The sequence below is a fragment of the Hoplias malabaricus genome, chromosome 5 (genome assembly GCF_029633855.1).
Source record: "Hoplias malabaricus isolate fHopMal1 chromosome 5, fHopMal1.hap1, whole genome shotgun sequence".
NCBI lineage: Eukaryota > Metazoa > Chordata > Actinopteri > Characiformes > Erythrinidae > Hoplias > Hoplias malabaricus.
Genome location: NC_089804.1, coordinates 53055542 through 53074172, shown reverse-complemented (window position 1 = coordinate 53074172; position 18631 = coordinate 53055542). Strand labels below are relative to the sequence as shown.

The 18631-nt window shown below is 42.8% G+C and overlaps 1 protein-coding gene across 3 annotated transcripts in view; it reads right to left on the bottom strand.

Annotated features, from left to right (window-relative positions):
* adcy6b (adenylate cyclase 6b) overlaps nt 1–18631 on the bottom strand; it is a 69024-nt gene that overhangs the window by 9137 nt on the left and 41256 nt on the right. For all 3 annotated transcript variants that reach the window (XM_066670404.1, XM_066670405.1, XM_066670406.1), the window contains exons 4-19: nt 12169–12318; nt 11496–11617; nt 9393–9504; nt 8588–8715; nt 8210–8368; nt 6587–6728; nt 6117–6245; nt 5521–5549; nt 4993–5140; nt 3902–3999; nt 3060–3147; nt 2807–2923; nt 2029–2187; nt 1598–1773; nt 573–596; nt 36–168 (exon numbers count right to left, since the gene is read on the bottom strand). In XM_066670404.1, the coding sequence (XP_066526501.1) occupies nt 36–168; nt 573–596; nt 1598–1773; nt 2029–2187; nt 2807–2923; nt 3060–3147; nt 3902–3999; nt 4993–5140; nt 5521–5549; nt 6117–6245; nt 6587–6728; nt 8210–8368; nt 8588–8715; nt 9393–9504; nt 11496–11617; nt 12169–12318 (1914 nt within the window). The remainder of the gene's footprint in view (nt 1–35; nt 169–572; nt 597–1597; nt 1774–2028; nt 2188–2806; nt 2924–3059; nt 3148–3901; nt 4000–4992; nt 5141–5520; nt 5550–6116; nt 6246–6586; nt 6729–8209; nt 8369–8587; nt 8716–9392; nt 9505–11495; nt 11618–12168; nt 12319–18631) is intronic.

Here is an 18631-nt window from a genome sequence, read left to right as displayed (position 1 = left end):
ACAGAGTAGGGGGACTGTGTCTTTAAGAACTGTACCTGAAGTTTCCACAGGAAATCCAGGCGTGCAGTGGACTCCACCTGCTGGGCATGGAGATAGAGCGCCAGCACAAACACTGTGAGGATCACTGGGGTCATCACCTTCAGAGACACCTTACTCATCCTCTCATGGCTACAGAGACAACAGGAAGTGGACAAGGACAGAACATCTTCAAAGTCAAAACAGCCACACTGAAACAGAGTATAATGAATGTTTATCTTTACAGTTACTGAAGCTACTTTTAATCTGTCCTTATATTGAGCACTTTTCCAAATGATAAGACACCCCATATAACCAGTTAATCCAGCTAATTTAAGTGCACACATTCTGGTCACAGAATCTCTATCAAAAAGCAAGAGAAGAAATGGGCATTCTCTTTAATATTGCAGCTCCATTCAATACCAGTGGAATGAGTTGGATTTCTTTTGTCCATATGGTATGTTTTAATAGTTTGTGTAATTGTGAAAGGCTTTGACAAGGCTTTCAAGAACAACCTGGACTCTTTGCACAGGAGAAAGCTGCAGTCATGAACTTACCAGTGTGTTCCATTGAAACTAGACCTGTATACAAAAATAGAAATATTCCCATTAGTGGTCTGCATGACCCACAAAGAACACAGAGAGAGAGAAGAGAGAGAGAGAAGAGAGAGAAGAGAGAGAGAGAGGAGAGAGAGAAAGAGAGAGATAAAGAGAGAGAAGAGAGAGAGAGAGAGAATTTAAGCTAAGAAAGAAGTAAATCATATAATCACATTTAAAGACATATGTATCCAATGTATCCCACAGGTCTAATGAAAAACTAACTTAAGTTCAAAACCTAGCACTTGATCTACTGTGTATTCTTCTAACAAGTCTATTCAGATTCAGATCCAAAAAACAGTAGGAAGTAATTCATCCTTGATGACACATACAGCATAACACTTACACACACACACACACACACACACACACACACAGTCAATCCACCTTCAAACAATCGATATAATCCCTGCCACTATTTATAGCTCACCCACAATTAAAGACAATTAGTAGCCACTGGGACAAAGGGGACAAAAAAGTTTTAGACAATGGGACTTTATAGTGGCGGCCTGATTGAACTAACTGAAAGAGCCATAGGGTGGGTGTGTAGGACCCTGTATTGTAGCATTAGCTTTCCCCTTTACTGACTGTACAGCTCTGATAATGACGTTAGCCTTGCGCCTATTGTTTTACATGTTGGATTAGTAACATGTTCTAAACTAATCCTGCTTTGATGTTTAATCATATCACTGTAGGACCTTCCTATTGTTGAAGAGAGGACAGTCCTATTGCTGAATCAAACTCCTCTCATGAAATCTTAATCTGTAGATGTTTTATTAGTAGTAGCACACAACAGTAGACACAATGCACTGATTTTTAAGAAAGCAGCACACGGTCACACTTACATAACATTCAGTCACATGGGCTGGACCCGAAAGTGAGGGAAATTATTATCACCTAAAACTGCCTTTGGAAATGACTTTAACAGTTGTGGCACTCTACACTCTCAGTGTATATCTCTTTAACTGATCCAGTGGAGGACTCACAGAGCGTTAGCGGTGACCACCAGGTCAGCGTTATCGAACAGGACCACCAGAGGCCACTCGAGCAGCAGCAGGAAGGTGAGCTGAATGAGCAGCATCAGGGCCAGCTTCCCTATACTGCTGATGTGCAGGAACACAGAGCAGGCCAGCAGAGTCAGCAGCACACTGTAGGTGAAGTACTGGAGAACACAGAAACACACAACCAATAGCAGTCACACACACATCGTAGAGTCTCAGACAGACATAAGCGGATATTGCTTTGATGATTGTTTTTAATGGTGAAAATAATTTAAATATTGCACTTTCATATGTACGACATCCGCCAAGTTTCACATAATTGGAAATTGGAAATTAATTTCTTTCTTTAAGAAATTAAAAACACTTTGCAGCAGGTTTGCCGACTGTTACATACGACTGTCCGTCCACACACTGACCTCAGGGAAAGGGCAGGGAGTTTTCTGGCTGGGGCACAGTGTAAGTGTATCTCCAGTAGAATGTGTGAGGTTGTACAGCATACACAGTGTCACTGTGCTCTCTGAGACATTAAGCTCCGCAGCGACACACTCGATCACACCGTCCCTCTCACAGGAGAACTGACAACACAAAAATAACCACACAGGCAACGTGTTAACATTAATGTATCAATCGAAAGGATGTGTCACTCTCTGACTGTTTTTAATTGTTGTTTGTTTGCAATAAAAAAAAAGAATAGTCTTTTAAACCTTTATGATTACGATCCACTGCACAAAGGGTCGTTATAGTCACTAAATTACTGTAGAAAATGTGTTATATGTAGACTTCAAGCTTGCACATTCTTAGCATGATTTATTTGTGAAAATGATTACTTTTAGTGTGATTAAATCTAACATGTTTAACCAGATGGAATTTTTCAGAACCTTCCTCTGTTTGAAATTTCACAGGCAACAGGAACCTACCCAAAAAAATCATTTAGTCTAATGGCGACAACCAAGATGACCCATTGTCTGTGTACTAGCAACTACAATGTTTTGGAAAACCTCAAGGGGATTAGTCTTTGTGCGTTGTCACATAAGCTACTGGTGTCTAGAAAAAAACAATCAGCCGAACCAGAGCTCTCTCAGACATCTGAACACAGCTCCGAAATGAATCAGTGAAACAATCTGATTTTTCAGCTTTAAAAATGGAAGCTAGTTTGCCATTAGACAAAACGGGTCACACATAAGCAATGCCCACCATGTTGGCGAAGGCTGAAATAAACAGCAGCAGGATGGCAAAGACCCCCACTAACGTGCTGTGGGTCCGAGACTCCACTATCTTTGTTGACAAAGTCTGCAGAGCAATGGGGAAAACCTGAGAGAGAGAGAGAGAGAGAGAGAGAGAGAGAGAGAGAGAGAGAGAGAAAGAGAAAGTAAGTCAATACCTCATGGGCTCCTTTGGAAGCCAATAAAAACTCTAAATATTAAGACTGACTCAGTGCAGTGCAAACCTTAACACAGGAGTAGATGGCACATATGAAGAGGATGTTTGCAAGAATTATAAAGACACTGATGAAGATGCCAAGCATTAGTGTTGTGCTGCAAGAGATCAGATTACATTTTAGGTTTTTAAAATAACAGCATGTAAATTATTATCACAGACATATTTTCTGATTTCTTTAATGCAAAACCTTATGGATTTAAAGAGTTTTTTTGTGGATATGAAACACACCAGCACGTTTTTAGTGCTTTCTTTTACCCACATGTAGATTGCAACATGCAACACAATTATTCGCTTCTTAAATAATAAATTGCAAACATTGAATTCTTAAATGAAAAATCCCTTGTCTATTTTAATAGCATCACATTAATTATTTCTACAGCAGATACTGTCTAACAGTCCGACTGGCACTTTAAACTCTCTGTTTCTTCCACTGTTCATGACCAGACTGTTTAAATCTGTTGATGTTGAAACATCAGGAAGTGGGTGAGTTCAATGCATTCTTCTCAACCAATGAAAATAAAGAGAGGAATGGCATTCCAACCATTCTGAGCACAGAAGACCTTGCAGACACCCAGCACAAATCTGAGCGTGAGCCGTGAATATCTTTTTTGCTTTTGCAAACGTCATTCACATCTAATTATTCACATCATAAAATCACAAAACAGAGAGAATGAAAACAACATAAAAAAATAGTGGTTTAGACAAAGTGCTGATCATGTGTTTAACGCCTGATTTCTGATCTTGGCCAATACAGATTCCTAATTACTTCCTAATTACTACATGTTCAACTAGACAACTTCTTTATCGGATATTGATACATGCATTTCGCCAGCCCTTGTGTGTACGTACCGTGGAAAGACAGTGAGCTGAATGGAGCAAATGAAGAATAAGACCAGCAGGACACAGGCCACATATCCCCCGACACGATCATCCACCTTTTTAGAATACTATGGAAATATAGAGGACATGTTCTTTTATGTAATGGCTTTCGCTCACTGATCAGTCTTAACAAGATGCTACTTTTATTTTCATTAATACAGTACATACATCTTAATTTTACAACAAAATATTGGAGAGGTTTTCAGTAACTGGAAGTAATAAGTCACTCAAATATCTGGAGGTGATAACTCACTCAACATTACTTCTTGTGGTTCCTAAATATGAGAATGTAAAATGTTAGAAATTAAATTGCTTTGTAGGGCGGCACGGTGGCGCAGCAGGTAACGTAACAGTTGTGGGTTGAAGTCCCGCTCCGGGTGACTGTCTGTGAGGAGTGTGGTGTGTTCTCCCTGTGTCCGCGTGGGTTTCCTCCAGGTGACTGTCTGTGAGGAGCGTGGTGTGTTCTCCCTGTGTCTGCGTGGGTTTCCTCCGATGACTATCTGTGAGGAGCGTGATGTGTTCTCCCTGTGTCTGCGTGGGTTTCCTCAGGGTGACTGTCTGTAAGGAGTGCGGTGTGTTCGCCCTGTGTCTGCATGGGTTTCCTCCGGGTGACTGTCTGTGAGGAGTGTGCTGTGTTCTCCCTGTGTCTGCGTGGGTTTCCTCCAGGTGCTCCGGTTTCCTCCCACAGTCCAAAAACACACGTTGCTAGGTGGATTGGTTACTCAAAAGTGTCCGTAGGTGTGAGTGTGAGTGTGTGTCGCCCTGTGAAGGACTGGCGCCCCCTCCAGGGTGTATTCCCGCCTTGTGCCCAATGACTCCAGGTAGGCTCTGGACCCTCCGCAACCCTGAACTGGATAAGCGGTTACAGATAATGAATGAAACAAAATTGTATAAACCTTTTTTTGCACGTATAATTGGATGTTTTTATATTAACACGCTTAAAAACTAAATAAACTAAATATATTGTTTAATAGCATTAGGTTTATAATCTGACGTTACTGTTTCTGGATGCAGTTTTATGGTCAAAGTTTGATTTGATGAATTACAGACACTGTATGCACCTTTTTCTCCAGAAAAGGCGTCTGGAACGTGAGCAGAAATTTTTTAACATGGTCTTTGCGAAGCTGGTCAATGCTTCGGGCATCAATGGCACGTCCCAAAAACTCATCCACTTCATCCTCTGGGTTCAGCGCCTCCTGAGCACAGCGGCTACAGAACACACACACACACACACACACTCATACAGTGAGGCAGGTTACACACAACTGTAGACTAGGCTTAAAGGAGCTGTCAGAATCGTTTCGTATACGGTATAAAGGGATCAAATAATGATCCCTCTCTGCATGGCAATGATGTCACAGAGTGGCTCAAATCACTGTTCTGACATATCACTAAAGCTATTTAACTATTAATAGCAGTCGGCTCGGCTCTGCACAAAGCCACACAAAGGAAGGCTTTATTTTCCTAACCCCCAGATGAATATTCCCATCATGCTGCTCAGTGCTATAGAGACAAGCCACTACAGTAACTGAACCAAGCCTAGCCTCTGAGCAGGAGAGGACAGGAGCACTAATGAAAACACCACTCACTTGTCTTTGCTGGAAGCTTCATCGATGCCCTGGGGACAGAAAGGACACAGATTAGTTACAGTGACCAGGGCAAGCAGATTGAAAGGTAAACAAACAAACACACACACACACAACTTAAGTCTGATCTACACAAACAGGAGTCAGGCCACAGCTTTAATTAGCACTCTACACTTCACATTACACCTAGAAATAAAGGGAAGGGAAGATAGAGATAGGTATAGAGAGAGAGAGAGAGAGAGAGAGAGAGAGAGAGAATGAAATCAAATAAATGAGAGTGAGAAAGTGAGAATGAGAGAGAGATAGACCAAGAAACTAATTCAGATGCTGTGAAGTGTTTCATTAATGTCTTTATTTCCAAATTCTTGTGAAAGTGTATTGATTTTACACGATTAGTTTACTGTTATATATTTTGTAAAGTTGTCTTGTCATTCATAACAGTCAATTCATATAAGCCAGGATACAGCCGAAGCCATTCACACTCAGGACGTGTCTCCCAGTCGGCGCAATTACAAATTCTTGCTTCTGTATCTATTATTACAAAATACAGATTCAGCAATCAGTAGCGTGTGTGTGTGTGTGTGCTGTTCAGGGTTTACCATCTGTCTGAAGACTTTAGAGTCTTTGGTTCTGGAGAAGGATCTGTCAGGGACCCAGCGGGGCATGAAACCGTCAGAAGAGTTGGCCCTGGCTCGCTGCATCTTAGCCATCATTGCCTTCTCATCTTTCTGCAGGGTCACACACACACACACACACACACACACACACAGTCATTTACAATAATGATGCAGTTGTTATAGAGCAGTGCTGCCGTACACACAGTGAACCAAACTTTGATTTCCAGTTTGGATAACAACACAACGCAACAGTCCTTGGGAAAGACTCTTAACACTACATTGGACTTCCTGTATCATGATTAAAATGAGGTCTCTCTGGATAAAAGCATCTGCCAAGTGACATCATTGTAAATTATTGTGGTATAAATCAGTATTCAGACGTTGCCCAAGCTTATACTGATGCTTTAAAAAGAATAGACATGCGTGTGTGTGCGCATGTGCAAGTGTCTGACCCGTTTCTGGCTGCAGCCAAGCACCAGGAATGTCTCTATGTTGTTGTCTTTGAGATAGGCATTCCTCTCTCCTCCGAACCCTGGCTCCACCTCATAATCTCCATTTAAATACTGCAGAGTTGCTTTAGTGATGTGGATTCGCCTGTGGACATTCACAGCACACTACAGCTCTTATTTCCATACACCTAAACCACGGCTGAAAATATGTGAAGTCAGAGTCATCATATTAGTAATATTCACTTCATTACACTAAAGAATAGAAGCACAATCCTCTATGTCAGTAACACAGTCATGATATTTAACCAGTTGTGAGTGGATTAGTGTGGAATATGATTCTCATTGACTTTCCCAGTGAGAGTAAGTTAACACATGCTACACTCGGAAGATTTAGGCTTAATTATTTTGTCACTGTCCAAAGAAAAACACGCACCTCCAAAATAGTAATTTCACAGACGGAGGAAGAGAAAATACATGTATATTCCAATTAATTCTGGAGCATTTTTATTGGCCGATTCTTCATGAAGTTTTCACACAATGTGATAGAACGCTACTGTGTTCAAATGATATTGTAATCTAAAAAGGACCATAACGAACATACATGTTTTTCCTTGGAATGCAATAATATATAGGAAGATATAAATCCCTACTGTACCCTGGGGTACTCTAGCAGTACACTACTGTACCATAGCAGTACCCTACTGTATCCTGGGGTACCCTAGCTGTACCCTACTGTACCCTGGGGTACCCTAGCAGTACTCTACTGTACCATAGCAGTACCCTACTGTACCCTGGGGTACTCTAGCGGTACTCTACTGTACCCTGGGGTACCCTAGCAGTACTCTGCTGTACCATAGCAGTACCCTACTTTACCCTGGGGTACCCTAGCAGTACTCTACTGTACCCTGGGGAATCCTTGCAGTACCCTACTGTACCCTGGGGTACCCTAGCAGTACCCTACTGTACCCTTGGGTACCCTAGCAGTACTCTACTGTACCCTGGGGTACACTAGCAGTCCCCTACTGTACCCTGGGGTACACTAGCAGTACCCTACTGTACCCTGGGGTACCCTAGCAGTACCCTACTGTACCCTGGGGTACCCTAGCAGTACCCTACTGTACCCTGGGGTACCCTAGCAGTACCCTACTGTACCCTTGGGTACCCTAGCAGTACTCTACTGTACCCTGGGGTACACTAGCAGTCCCCTACTGTACCCTGGGGTAAACTAGCAGTACCCTACTGTACCCTGGAGTACCATAGCTGTACCCTACTGTACCCTAGCAGTACCCTACCTTACCCTGGGGTAACCTAGCTGTACCCTACTGTACCCTAGCAATACCCTACTGTACCCTGGGGTACACTAGCAGTACCCTACTGTACCCTGGGGTACCCTAGCAGTACCCTACCTTACCCTGGGGTAACCTAGCTGTACCCTACTGTACCCTGGGGTAACCTAGCAGTACCCTACAAAAAATGTCCTTTAAATATGTCCTGTCATTTCACAATAAACATGAAATTTCACAAGCGGCAGCAGGTTGTACAAAACGGCATATTAAAAATAGTCATACTAAATATTTTCTGTATGGCAAGAAGTGTCAGTTGTGAGTGGACAGTGGTCAGACTCACCCTGCCTTGCCTCCAGCTTCCATCTGATTGGCCAGTGTGACATCGTTGGACCACACATCAAACTGCCACTTCCTCAATCCCAAGACCCCGCAGTGCACACGACCGCTGTGGATCCCCACTCGCATATTCACATTCACTCCTGTTACCTCTCGCACCAGACTACACACACACACACACATTTCATATATAGTGCATAATAGGAAGGAATAGATATGGAAAATAGAATAGATTAAGCACATCATGACAACTGCATTACCTCTGGAGGTACAACTGCTAAAGTATCTTCAAGCAAACATAAGCTGTCACATGTATAAAAAGGGCCAAGAGTGAAGAGCAGTGTGAAAACTACCAATAAATAAATCTTTTACTCAAACTCACGAGATGGCCTCGATCATGTCCACTCCCATTTCCACACAGCAGTGAGCATGGTCTGCTCTGGGCTCAGGCAAACCGGACACACAGTAATAACAGTCCCCCAGAATCTTTATCCTCAGACAGTGGTTCTCCTAAAAACATACAGACACACACTCATATAAATGAAGCTGTTTGTGAATGACACTTCCTCTCGACCCCTGCATCATTAACCTATCAATCTTAAGACAGAGCGATAACACTACAGTCTGCCTTAAGATTCTCTGAAACTAATGCATAGGACAAAGTTATTCAAGCGTGGCTCCTTTTATTTAAAGTTGATAAGAGGTTTAGGTTTGTCCTTTAGAAACTGTGCTGCTCCTCAGATATGCACAACACGTACAAACCTGTTTGTTTATTTTCAGCAAATGTTATACGCCCACTGATAAGACATAAAGGAGGATCAGAACAGCCCAAAGCTGCACATAATCAAGGTTTAGCTTATGTTACCATAGGCGGAGTGGGCTATAACAAAAAGTTCCTGCAAAAACCTGTTTTTATTTAATAGTAGACTCTTGTTACACGACTTCAATAAGAAATAAGTCCATTCTTTTCAACTGATCCCTAAATGAAAACACAGGGCTTGCGGATTACATTTCAAGCACTGGGGCCATAACGACGCTAAGAAAATGCTCAGCCTAGGACGATGAATCATGAATTTGTAATAAAAGATAAATTTAATGGAGAAAAACCCAGGGGACAGAAATATGGCAGGGTTGAGAGCCCGGCGCAGGCTTGTGGGCTTAATTAGGGATTGATGGTGTTTGCTTACCCAGGCTAATTTGTCAAAACGAGCAAAAAGTTCATTAAGCGTCATCACCAGCTCCTGGGCAGTGCACTGAGACGCTAGACTCGTGAAGCCCTCGATGTCTGCAAAGAGGATGCTGGAAAAAAAAAAAGGAATAAATGGAAAAAAGAACAACAACAACAACACACACAAAAAAAGAATCAATAATGACGCAAGGCCCTTGTCTGGGTCATGGTGTGAAAGGCTTTGTTCTCAGTTGTGGAACACACTGGAGACGGGTCACTCTCAATGAAAGAGTCCATTCCTCAGTCCAGAAAAGAAAAAAAAAGAAAAGAAAACAGAAGGTGGCCGCCACTTTAAAGACCTCATATTCACTGAGCCCCGAGCTGCTCATCAACAACAATTTAAAGGTGACAGAATGAAGCCAATGAGAGCTCGCCATGCTGAGGGGCAACAGATGGCACTGTTCCCTTTCACAGCCGGCCACTGGGAGAATCTAAACCATTTGCAGAGAAGAGGCCCTGCCCTCGTAGCATAACTGGCCAATTTTACGCTTTCAACTCTTCCTGAGCAAATGTGGCACAGATGCTCCAAGCTTTAAAGCATAATACAGACTCTCTCCTTACTCTCCAACAACTGCTGGATGTTTAAAGACTTGAGGCTTGTTATTGAGACGTGAGACGACTTGCTTAGATTACTGCCCGCTTAACTGCAGTAAATCCAACATTATCTATCAAAAAGAGGGCGGGAACTGAAAGTGCTTTATTTAACCCTTTGATGAACTGTCTAAAACACTGCCTTTCATCTTCATTCCCTAAAAATAATAACATTTCTCGAGCTGATGTATTTACACTACATGAGAATTCAATTAATTTGATCCGTAATGCATAAAATGAGCTTGAGTTTGACGTTAATTTGGTGAACTACAGAGTTCAGGCTCAGTGAAATGACAATTTAAATATGATTTACACGTATATCACACACACACATTATATTATATATATATATATATATATATATATATATATATATATATACAGGGGATCCTCGACTTGTTGATCCGTTCCTACGTCGTGTCGTAAACCGATTTTCGGTGTAAGTCGGAACATACGTACATACTGTACGTAAATAACATACTGTAAGCACTTATCCTATCCTAACACCTATCCTCCTCGGTCCCGAGTCGCGTAACCGTGTATTCTTCCGCCGCGTAACCGTGTATTCTTCCGCCGCGCAACCGTGTATTCTTCCGCTGCGTACACCAAACACGAAGTTCGCGTTACGACTTTTACGACGCAAAACCACTGAAGTCGAAACAAGGCTTCATACAGTAAATGGGAGATGTGTCGTAACCACGAAACATCGTAACTCGGGACTGACGTAATCCGAGGACCTCTTGTACACAGAATAACCTAACTCTAGCTATTCTATGCATCAAAACTAATTTTTCAGTGAAAATAAATTTAAAAAAGTCAATAAAATCATACATTCTCACTCCGAATGCATACCCATAATTATTCAAAAACGAGTACAGTTCATGCAACAATTAAAGCAGCTTTGATCTTCTTTTACGTAATGACGGAAAGTATGGTAACACTCAGAACGCTCCAGGTCCACATGCTGATCCATTTAACTAAACGCCACTGTATACATGCATAAGCTTCAGTTACACTGAGAGCACATTTTAAAGAGTAGAATGAGACAGCGATCTCTGAATGCATTCATTTGTAAATTGTTATGTAAGATTTTAAATCACTGTCTCACTAGTTTCCGTTGCCAGATGATTTCTTCACTTGGGCTGTGTTATTTGGACACAACCCGCATTTTCTGTAAGAGGTACAAAGCCTCGAATTTCTCGATTTACAACATAACTGACTGAACGCTAACATAAAATCCAGATGTATTTCAAACAACTCTTAGCTGGTATTATGAGAGCCTGTCTCCGTTTTGTGAAGGAAAAGAGTAATGTTTACTGCTGTAAAGTGGTTCAAATTGGTGTTTACAACCCAGTGTTTCCAGCTATGCCTGGGCTCACCTTGATTGTGCCAACAGGGCGAACAACCCCATGCAGCTCTTACTCAACACTGACTCTGCTACTTGCCCAGCTTCACCGTTTATTTTATTTACCTGACATTGTCGTGTTTCTGGATGTAGATTTTGTGGAACATCATATCTTCCTTCTTAGCATTGATATCTGCCTTCATCTCCATGGCAACATGCCTTGGCAACACGGAGAGCAGCAGGCGCTCCTGGAAAGATTTAGAGGGAACCTCAGTGAACATGTGCTTTTTTGCCTGTGGGACCAGTTGGGTGAGACTCAGAGTTTTAATTGTTTTCATACACTGTTGTAACTGAGGGCTGCAGACATGTGGAGAACGTTTCAAAATACAGAGAAAGTGATGACATATGGAGTCACTGATTACTAAGCACTTGGCCTTTAGATGTTTTGCTGCACGGAGCATAGCAGCACAGAGAAACAACACAACACACCAATAGAGAGAGATCATGGCACAATAAAGTCCTCTCCTCTGTCCATTTTTCTGAGGACACCAGCTCCGCTTGACTCTTAGGATCTCCATGGTTTTTAAATCAATTTCTTTTTCTCAGGACCACATCCTTTCAGACCCACAGCCCCATTGCACATTGTCTCCTCACAGTGGAGACACATTATTTCAAGGGCATTATTTTATATCACACTTACATATTAAATGACTGGACTCTTTTGTACAGTACTGTAAATATAATATACAGTATAGGGAAAATGTTCATGGCTCTGCATATTGTGTGATCGGGTGTGTACCTGTTGCTGGTTTTCTCTCTGTAGGTGTATTCTGGCCTGTATATATCCTCTGGTCTCTTTGAAGGCCTGCCTCTGGGACACCTCGGCCGGGTAGTGTGTGCAGATTCCAATGATGTTAGTGCAGAGGAAAACCAGGCCATTTGCACATATCTGCAGTTCAGAAGAATAAAAGAGGGAATGATTAGTTAGTTAAAGCAACGTGTGTTTAACTGTCGCTGCAGGTTTACTGACCAAACACAGTGACACTTCACTTCAGATGACAGTTAAAGGCAATGCCTATGATTCTGGGGAAGTGCTGCTCTCCTTTGTTTACATTCAGAAGCTCTGCGTATTTTCAGGTGGAACAGTACGATTGAGGTTGTTGTTTGTAAGTGGCTGGAGTTTAACTCGTCTGTAAGTTTTTATTCACTGTTTGAAACCCATTTTTCTTGAATTGTTTCGTTTTGTAGCACTTTGGGTCTGCGTTTACTTTCACGCTGTCAGCAATCTCTTGGATTTAGAGTCAGTTCCACTATAAGTAATCTGACACAGCAAAAGTAAGTCAATAATACCAACCTATGGAGAAGGAATAGAGCAACGTTCTCATCTCTTTTCACTTTTCAACGTCTCTCTACCGTCTAAACACCTCTAGATGCCATTCCTCTGCTATGAGCAGAGAGAAAACACCTGGGCCATTTTTTAAAATTGTTTACTGACAATAGAGTTTTGTAAACATATCAGACATTACAGTGCACAAACAGAATGGAGAGCAGCTAGTTCTAAGAAAAAATTCTAAAAAATGTTTTTGATTAAAACAGTAAACACCGCCTTTAACAGTAAAATTTATGGGACAATTTCCTTTTCAAAAAGAAACAACAACATATGTCCAAACGGGCCTTTACCCTCGTTACTAGAGTAAAAAGCTTGTTGGAACATTTCTATGAGGTTTTAATATTGGGTGATTACTCCTGGATCACAAAGACTACTGCAAAATCGGTGTCCTCAAACCTTTGATGGGCTATGTAGCTTTAAGCACACACACTTACACACCTGGTTATAACAGAGGAAGGTTGTGATGAAAATCATTTTTGGCCCACAATCATTTTAAAATTCCAGTGAATAGTGGACTACTAGGTGAAGACCTGATTATCCACTAGAGCTCTTAGAAACGTGTGCAGTGGACTGAGAGTGGAGAGTACAGAGTCATTCAGCTGGAGAAAACAAACTTGTTTCACTGGTTCTCAGCCTCGGATTAGCACATGCTGATATCTATCAGCTTCAGGGATACCTCCAGAGCAGGGAGGGTCAGAGGAACACTAGCTCACAGTGAAGCTGGAAGATCTATTGGAAATGAATGACTCAGTAAAAACAGCTCATTCCCTCAAGGTAGATAAGACTACTAGTACAACTAGTACACTGCTCCAGGGAGAGATAAACCCTTAGTCTTCATTTGAGAACGCAGCAGGACACACGTAGCACCAGCAAAACTCATCACACAGGTTCAGACTGAATGCCACCAGTCAAGTGGTCAATAGAAGTGATTAAGTTGATGAACAAGTTCTAAACAAACTCTGACACTGTGTTAAAATGTGGTACGTGAAATTTTACTTGGTAAAATGTAATTTAAAAAAAAAGACAGTGTTAACTTCCACTCAAATATAAGAATGTGGTTTTTTCGTTTGCATACACACAGGGGGTGTGTGCGATATGGCTCTAAAATAGTATCAGGATATTTCTGGGTATTTGTGCAATAACAATATTCGTGGCAACATGACAAAACACAAAAACAAAAAATTTCAAGAACATAACAAAAGAACATTCACCCGGATGAAACCCACGCAGACACAGGGAGAACACACGACACTCCTCACAGACAGTCACCCAGAGGAAAGCCACGTGGACACAGGAAGAACACACCACACTCCTCAGACAATCACCCGGAGGAAACCCACGCAGACACAGGAAGAACACACCACACTCCTCACAGACAGTCACCTGGAGGAAACCCACGCAGACACAAGGAGAACACACCACACTCCTCACAGAAAGTCACCCGGAGGAAACCCACACAGGCACAGGGAGAACACCCCACACTCCTCACAGACAGTCACCTGGAGGAAACCCACGTGGACACAGGGAGAACACACCACACTCCTCACAGACAGTCACCCGGAGGAAACCCACGCAGGCACAGGGAGAACACACCACACTCCTCACAGACAGTCACCCGGAGGAAACCCACGCAGGCACAGGGAGAACACACCACACTCCTCACAGACAGTCACCCGGAGGAAACCAACGCAGGCACAGGGAGAACACACCACACTCCTCACAGACAGTCACCCGGAGGAAACCCACGCAGGCACAGGGAGAACACACCACACTCCTCACAGACAGTCACCCGGAGGAAACCCACGCAGGCACAGGGAGAACACACCACACTCCTCACAGACAGTCACCCGGAGGAAACCAACGCAGGCACAGGGAGAACACACCACACTCCTCACAGACAGTCACCCAGAGGAAACCCACGCAGACACAGGGAGAACACACCACACTCCTCACAGACAGTCACCCGGAGGAAACCCACGCAGACACAGGGAGAACACCACACTCCTCACAGACAGTCACCTGGAGGAAACCCATGCGGACACAGGGAGAACACACCACACTACTCACAGACAGTCACCCGGAGGAAACCCACGCAGACACAGGGAGAACACACCACACTCCTCACAGACAGTCACCCGGAGGAAACCCACGCGGACACAGGGAGAACACACCACACTCCTCACAGACAGTCACCCAGAGGAAACCCACACACACACAGGGAGAACACACCACACTCCTCACAGACAGTCACCCGGAGGAAACCCATGCGGACACAGGGAGAACACACCACACTCCTCACAGACAGTCACCTGGAGGAAACCCATGCGGACACAGGGAGAACACACCACACTCCTCACAGACAGTCACCCGGAGCGTGAATCGAACCCACTCCGAATCTACCTGCTGTGCCAATGTGCCACCAGTCTAACATTCAGCAGATGTTTTATTGTAATCAACTAACTTACCAAAATTCTGATTTCATATCAAATAATGTAACAAATAAATCTATGAAAAAAACTAAAGAGCAGAATTCACTGCATGCATATAAACAGCCAATGTACAAAATAAATAAATATTCACAATAAATTACAAAACAAATGCAAAATAGATCTGTCTGTCTGCTTGGATTCTGGCTGTTGACTGGGTGCTTCTGCTTGAGCTGGTGAACCATTAGTTGGGTTTCCCCCTTTTGCTGTTACAGGGTTCTTTCAAATCTGACGTATTACAGTGGTTTGTTGTACATCTGATATTTTGCAATCAAACCACCATCACTCACCTGAAATTGACACCTTCCACCAAACGACTCACGTAATGAACGCATGCCATATAATATGTAATTGCATACGGTCATTATGTAAATAAGTCAGAATATCACTATTAATCAGGATTTGGATTATCATTTTAAAGCATGAACAATATGATATGGCACAGCCCTAATATATTCTTTCTGTCACTCGGCTTAAGAACAGTTCGCTTCCAGTGAACAGTGGAGAGGAACCGTATAAAGATTACACTGTCATTGTAATTAAAGAGGGACACGAGGATTCACATGCTCCAGTTCCCCCCACATCCAAGTCTGTCAGCATCCGAGTGCCATGTATGAGGCAGCCATGGCCTAATGGTCAGAGAATCAGCCTTGTGACCAGAAGGTTACTGGTTTGATTCCCTGGACGTGCAGGAAAAATGGGGTTGAGGTGGTCTCCTCCCTCATCATCTACGGCTCAGGGACCACCGAGCAAGACACCTAAGCCCCAGACTGCTCCCCGGGTGCTAGGATGGTTGTTCGGATGTGTGTTTACTGCCCTTAGGACGTGTCTGTGTGTGTAGGCACAATGTTGTTGCAAGTTGTACGACAATAACACGCATGTTTATCCGTCCATCTGTATACATTTGACACTGTGCCTGCATCTGCCTGCCTGTCTGCATCCAAGTGTTCGTCTGTTTTTTGGCCTTCATTCGACCGTCTGTCTGCATCCACCTGTCTGCCTGCAACAAGCCCGACCGTCTGCATCTGACTGGCTGTTTTATAGCATTTGGAACTTAATTGGCAAGAGATTAACCCTTTTCAGGAGTGTATCATTTTGGACTGAAGGCATAGTAACTTCTCCCCGTATTTGTGAGTGTGCCAGATCCTCTCAGGCGTATTCCTTATTTCCATTTCCTCTGCAGTGCCATTTATTATTCAGCACGTCAGTGTCCGAGCCGCTGGAATTAGCACTTCATATAAACTTCAAAACCAGTGCTGCACATCCACGGAGGGTTGGCAGGAAGGAGACCCTTCAACTTCATTCACACACACACACACACACAGGAGTAGAAGGCATAGCATAGCAGCAGGATGAGGTCATTCTGAATATAGTTGAGAAAAAGCGCCAACAGCAGTCCTCCTCCACCAATAAAGAACAATTATTTAAGTGCATTACTGCAATTGCAATCTTAGAATTCCCTCAGAGACCTGCAGTCAACAGCCAGAGGCACACAGAACCATTATCAGCCCCAGGAATGACATTACTGAACACAAAGGAGAACAGTTATGATTTTAATTCTGTAAATACTTCCCTAGATGTCCTCCTTTTGTAACGTATTTCAGTTCAATAAACTCGCAGCAGTGCGCCACCTGAAAACTACTGAAAGGACAGAAGTGATGTAATGATAAAAAAACCTCAGTTTAGCGCAGCTTCTCTTATCTCAGATCACTACTCGCATTTAGAGCACTGAGATGTGGCATGCGGTCAGACCTGTGAGTTTTGACCCAAAGAACGTGTTTGTTCAAATATGCTCCTCATCCTCCAGACAAACAGAGCCAATAGGCAACAGTGCCCTTGGTTGTTTGTTGGATTATTTTATAGTGAAAGTGGTATTTGAAATGTAAACAAAGACATTTTTTTCTATAATGTTTCTATAATTAACAATTTCAATTGCTGTGAATCCCTTGGATAACATTTCAAATACCACATTCACTGAAAAGTAACACAAACAGCTAATTCTCGTTTGAATACAGTGGTGGTGATAGGAACCAGGGATTACAATATCTACCACAAACATAGAGCAGTGTATATATAGATTTGGGCACCTTTCATTCATTCATTCATTATCTGTAACCCTTATCCAGTTCAGGGTCGCGGTGGGTCCAGAGCCTACCTGGAATCATTGGGCGCAAGGCGGGAATACACCCTGGAGGGGGCGCCAGTCCTTCACAGGGCAACACACACACATTCACTCACACACTCACACCTACGGAAACTTTTGAGTCGCCAATCCACCTACCAACGTGTGTTTTTGGACTGTGGGAGGAAACTGGAGCACCCGGAGGAAACCCACACAGACACAGGGAGAACACACACTAACTCCTCACAGACAGTCACCCGGAGGAAACCCACGCAGACACAGGGAGAACACACCACACTCCTCACAGACAGTCACCCGGAGGAAACCCACGCAGACACAGGGAGAACACACCACACTCCTCACAGACAGTCACCCGGAGGAAACCCACGCAGCCACAGGGAGAACACACCACACTCCTCACAGACAGTCACCCGGAGGAAACCCACGCAGACACAGAGAGAACACACCACACTCCTCACAGACAGTCACCTGGAGCGGAAATCGAACCCACAACCTCCAGGTCCCTGGAGCTGTGTGACTGTGACACTAACCTGCTGCGATTTGGGCACCTGAGAAAATGAAATTTAAAAAGCTATTTATCTGGGCAGTAAGATATTTAAAAAACACCTTAATATTAAAATAAAAACAAAAAGCATTATTACAGTAAGTAATCAACTACATTTTAGAGGAAAGTATTATATTTTTGTATTTATTGTAAAGGAATATTGTAAAAATAGTTGTAAAAAATAATAATCTTAAGTTTGCGATGTTCATGATTTTAATCAAAAACACTTTTTATACAATTCTAAAGATATTTCCTTATCATTTGCTAGCTCTGGTCAGTTTGCATGCCGGAAAATCCTCAGCTGTTGATTCACATGCCTAACTCTGTAAATGTGAGGGGAAAAAAATAACAAAACACAAGTGTCTCACTCTGAAACAGCTCAGTGTCGCTGGCTGAGCTGTGGAAACATCTGGACGCTGGAGAGACCTCAGAACTTTAAAAAGGAAGTAAAAAAATGAGAATTCTGCTCTATTCCTGCTCCATATGTGAGTAGAATTGACTTACATTTGCTGTAGATATTACCTAAGGTTTAGCTGATTCTGAAATCATAAGAGCACTAACCTCATGAACTGCTTGAGTTAGAAATGAGTTTCTGTGAAAAGTTCAACTCCAGCCACGTACAAACAATCATCGTTTCCCCTCAAACATAACTGTCCACCTTAAAAGACACAGAAACTTCAACACAGCCTTATAACATTA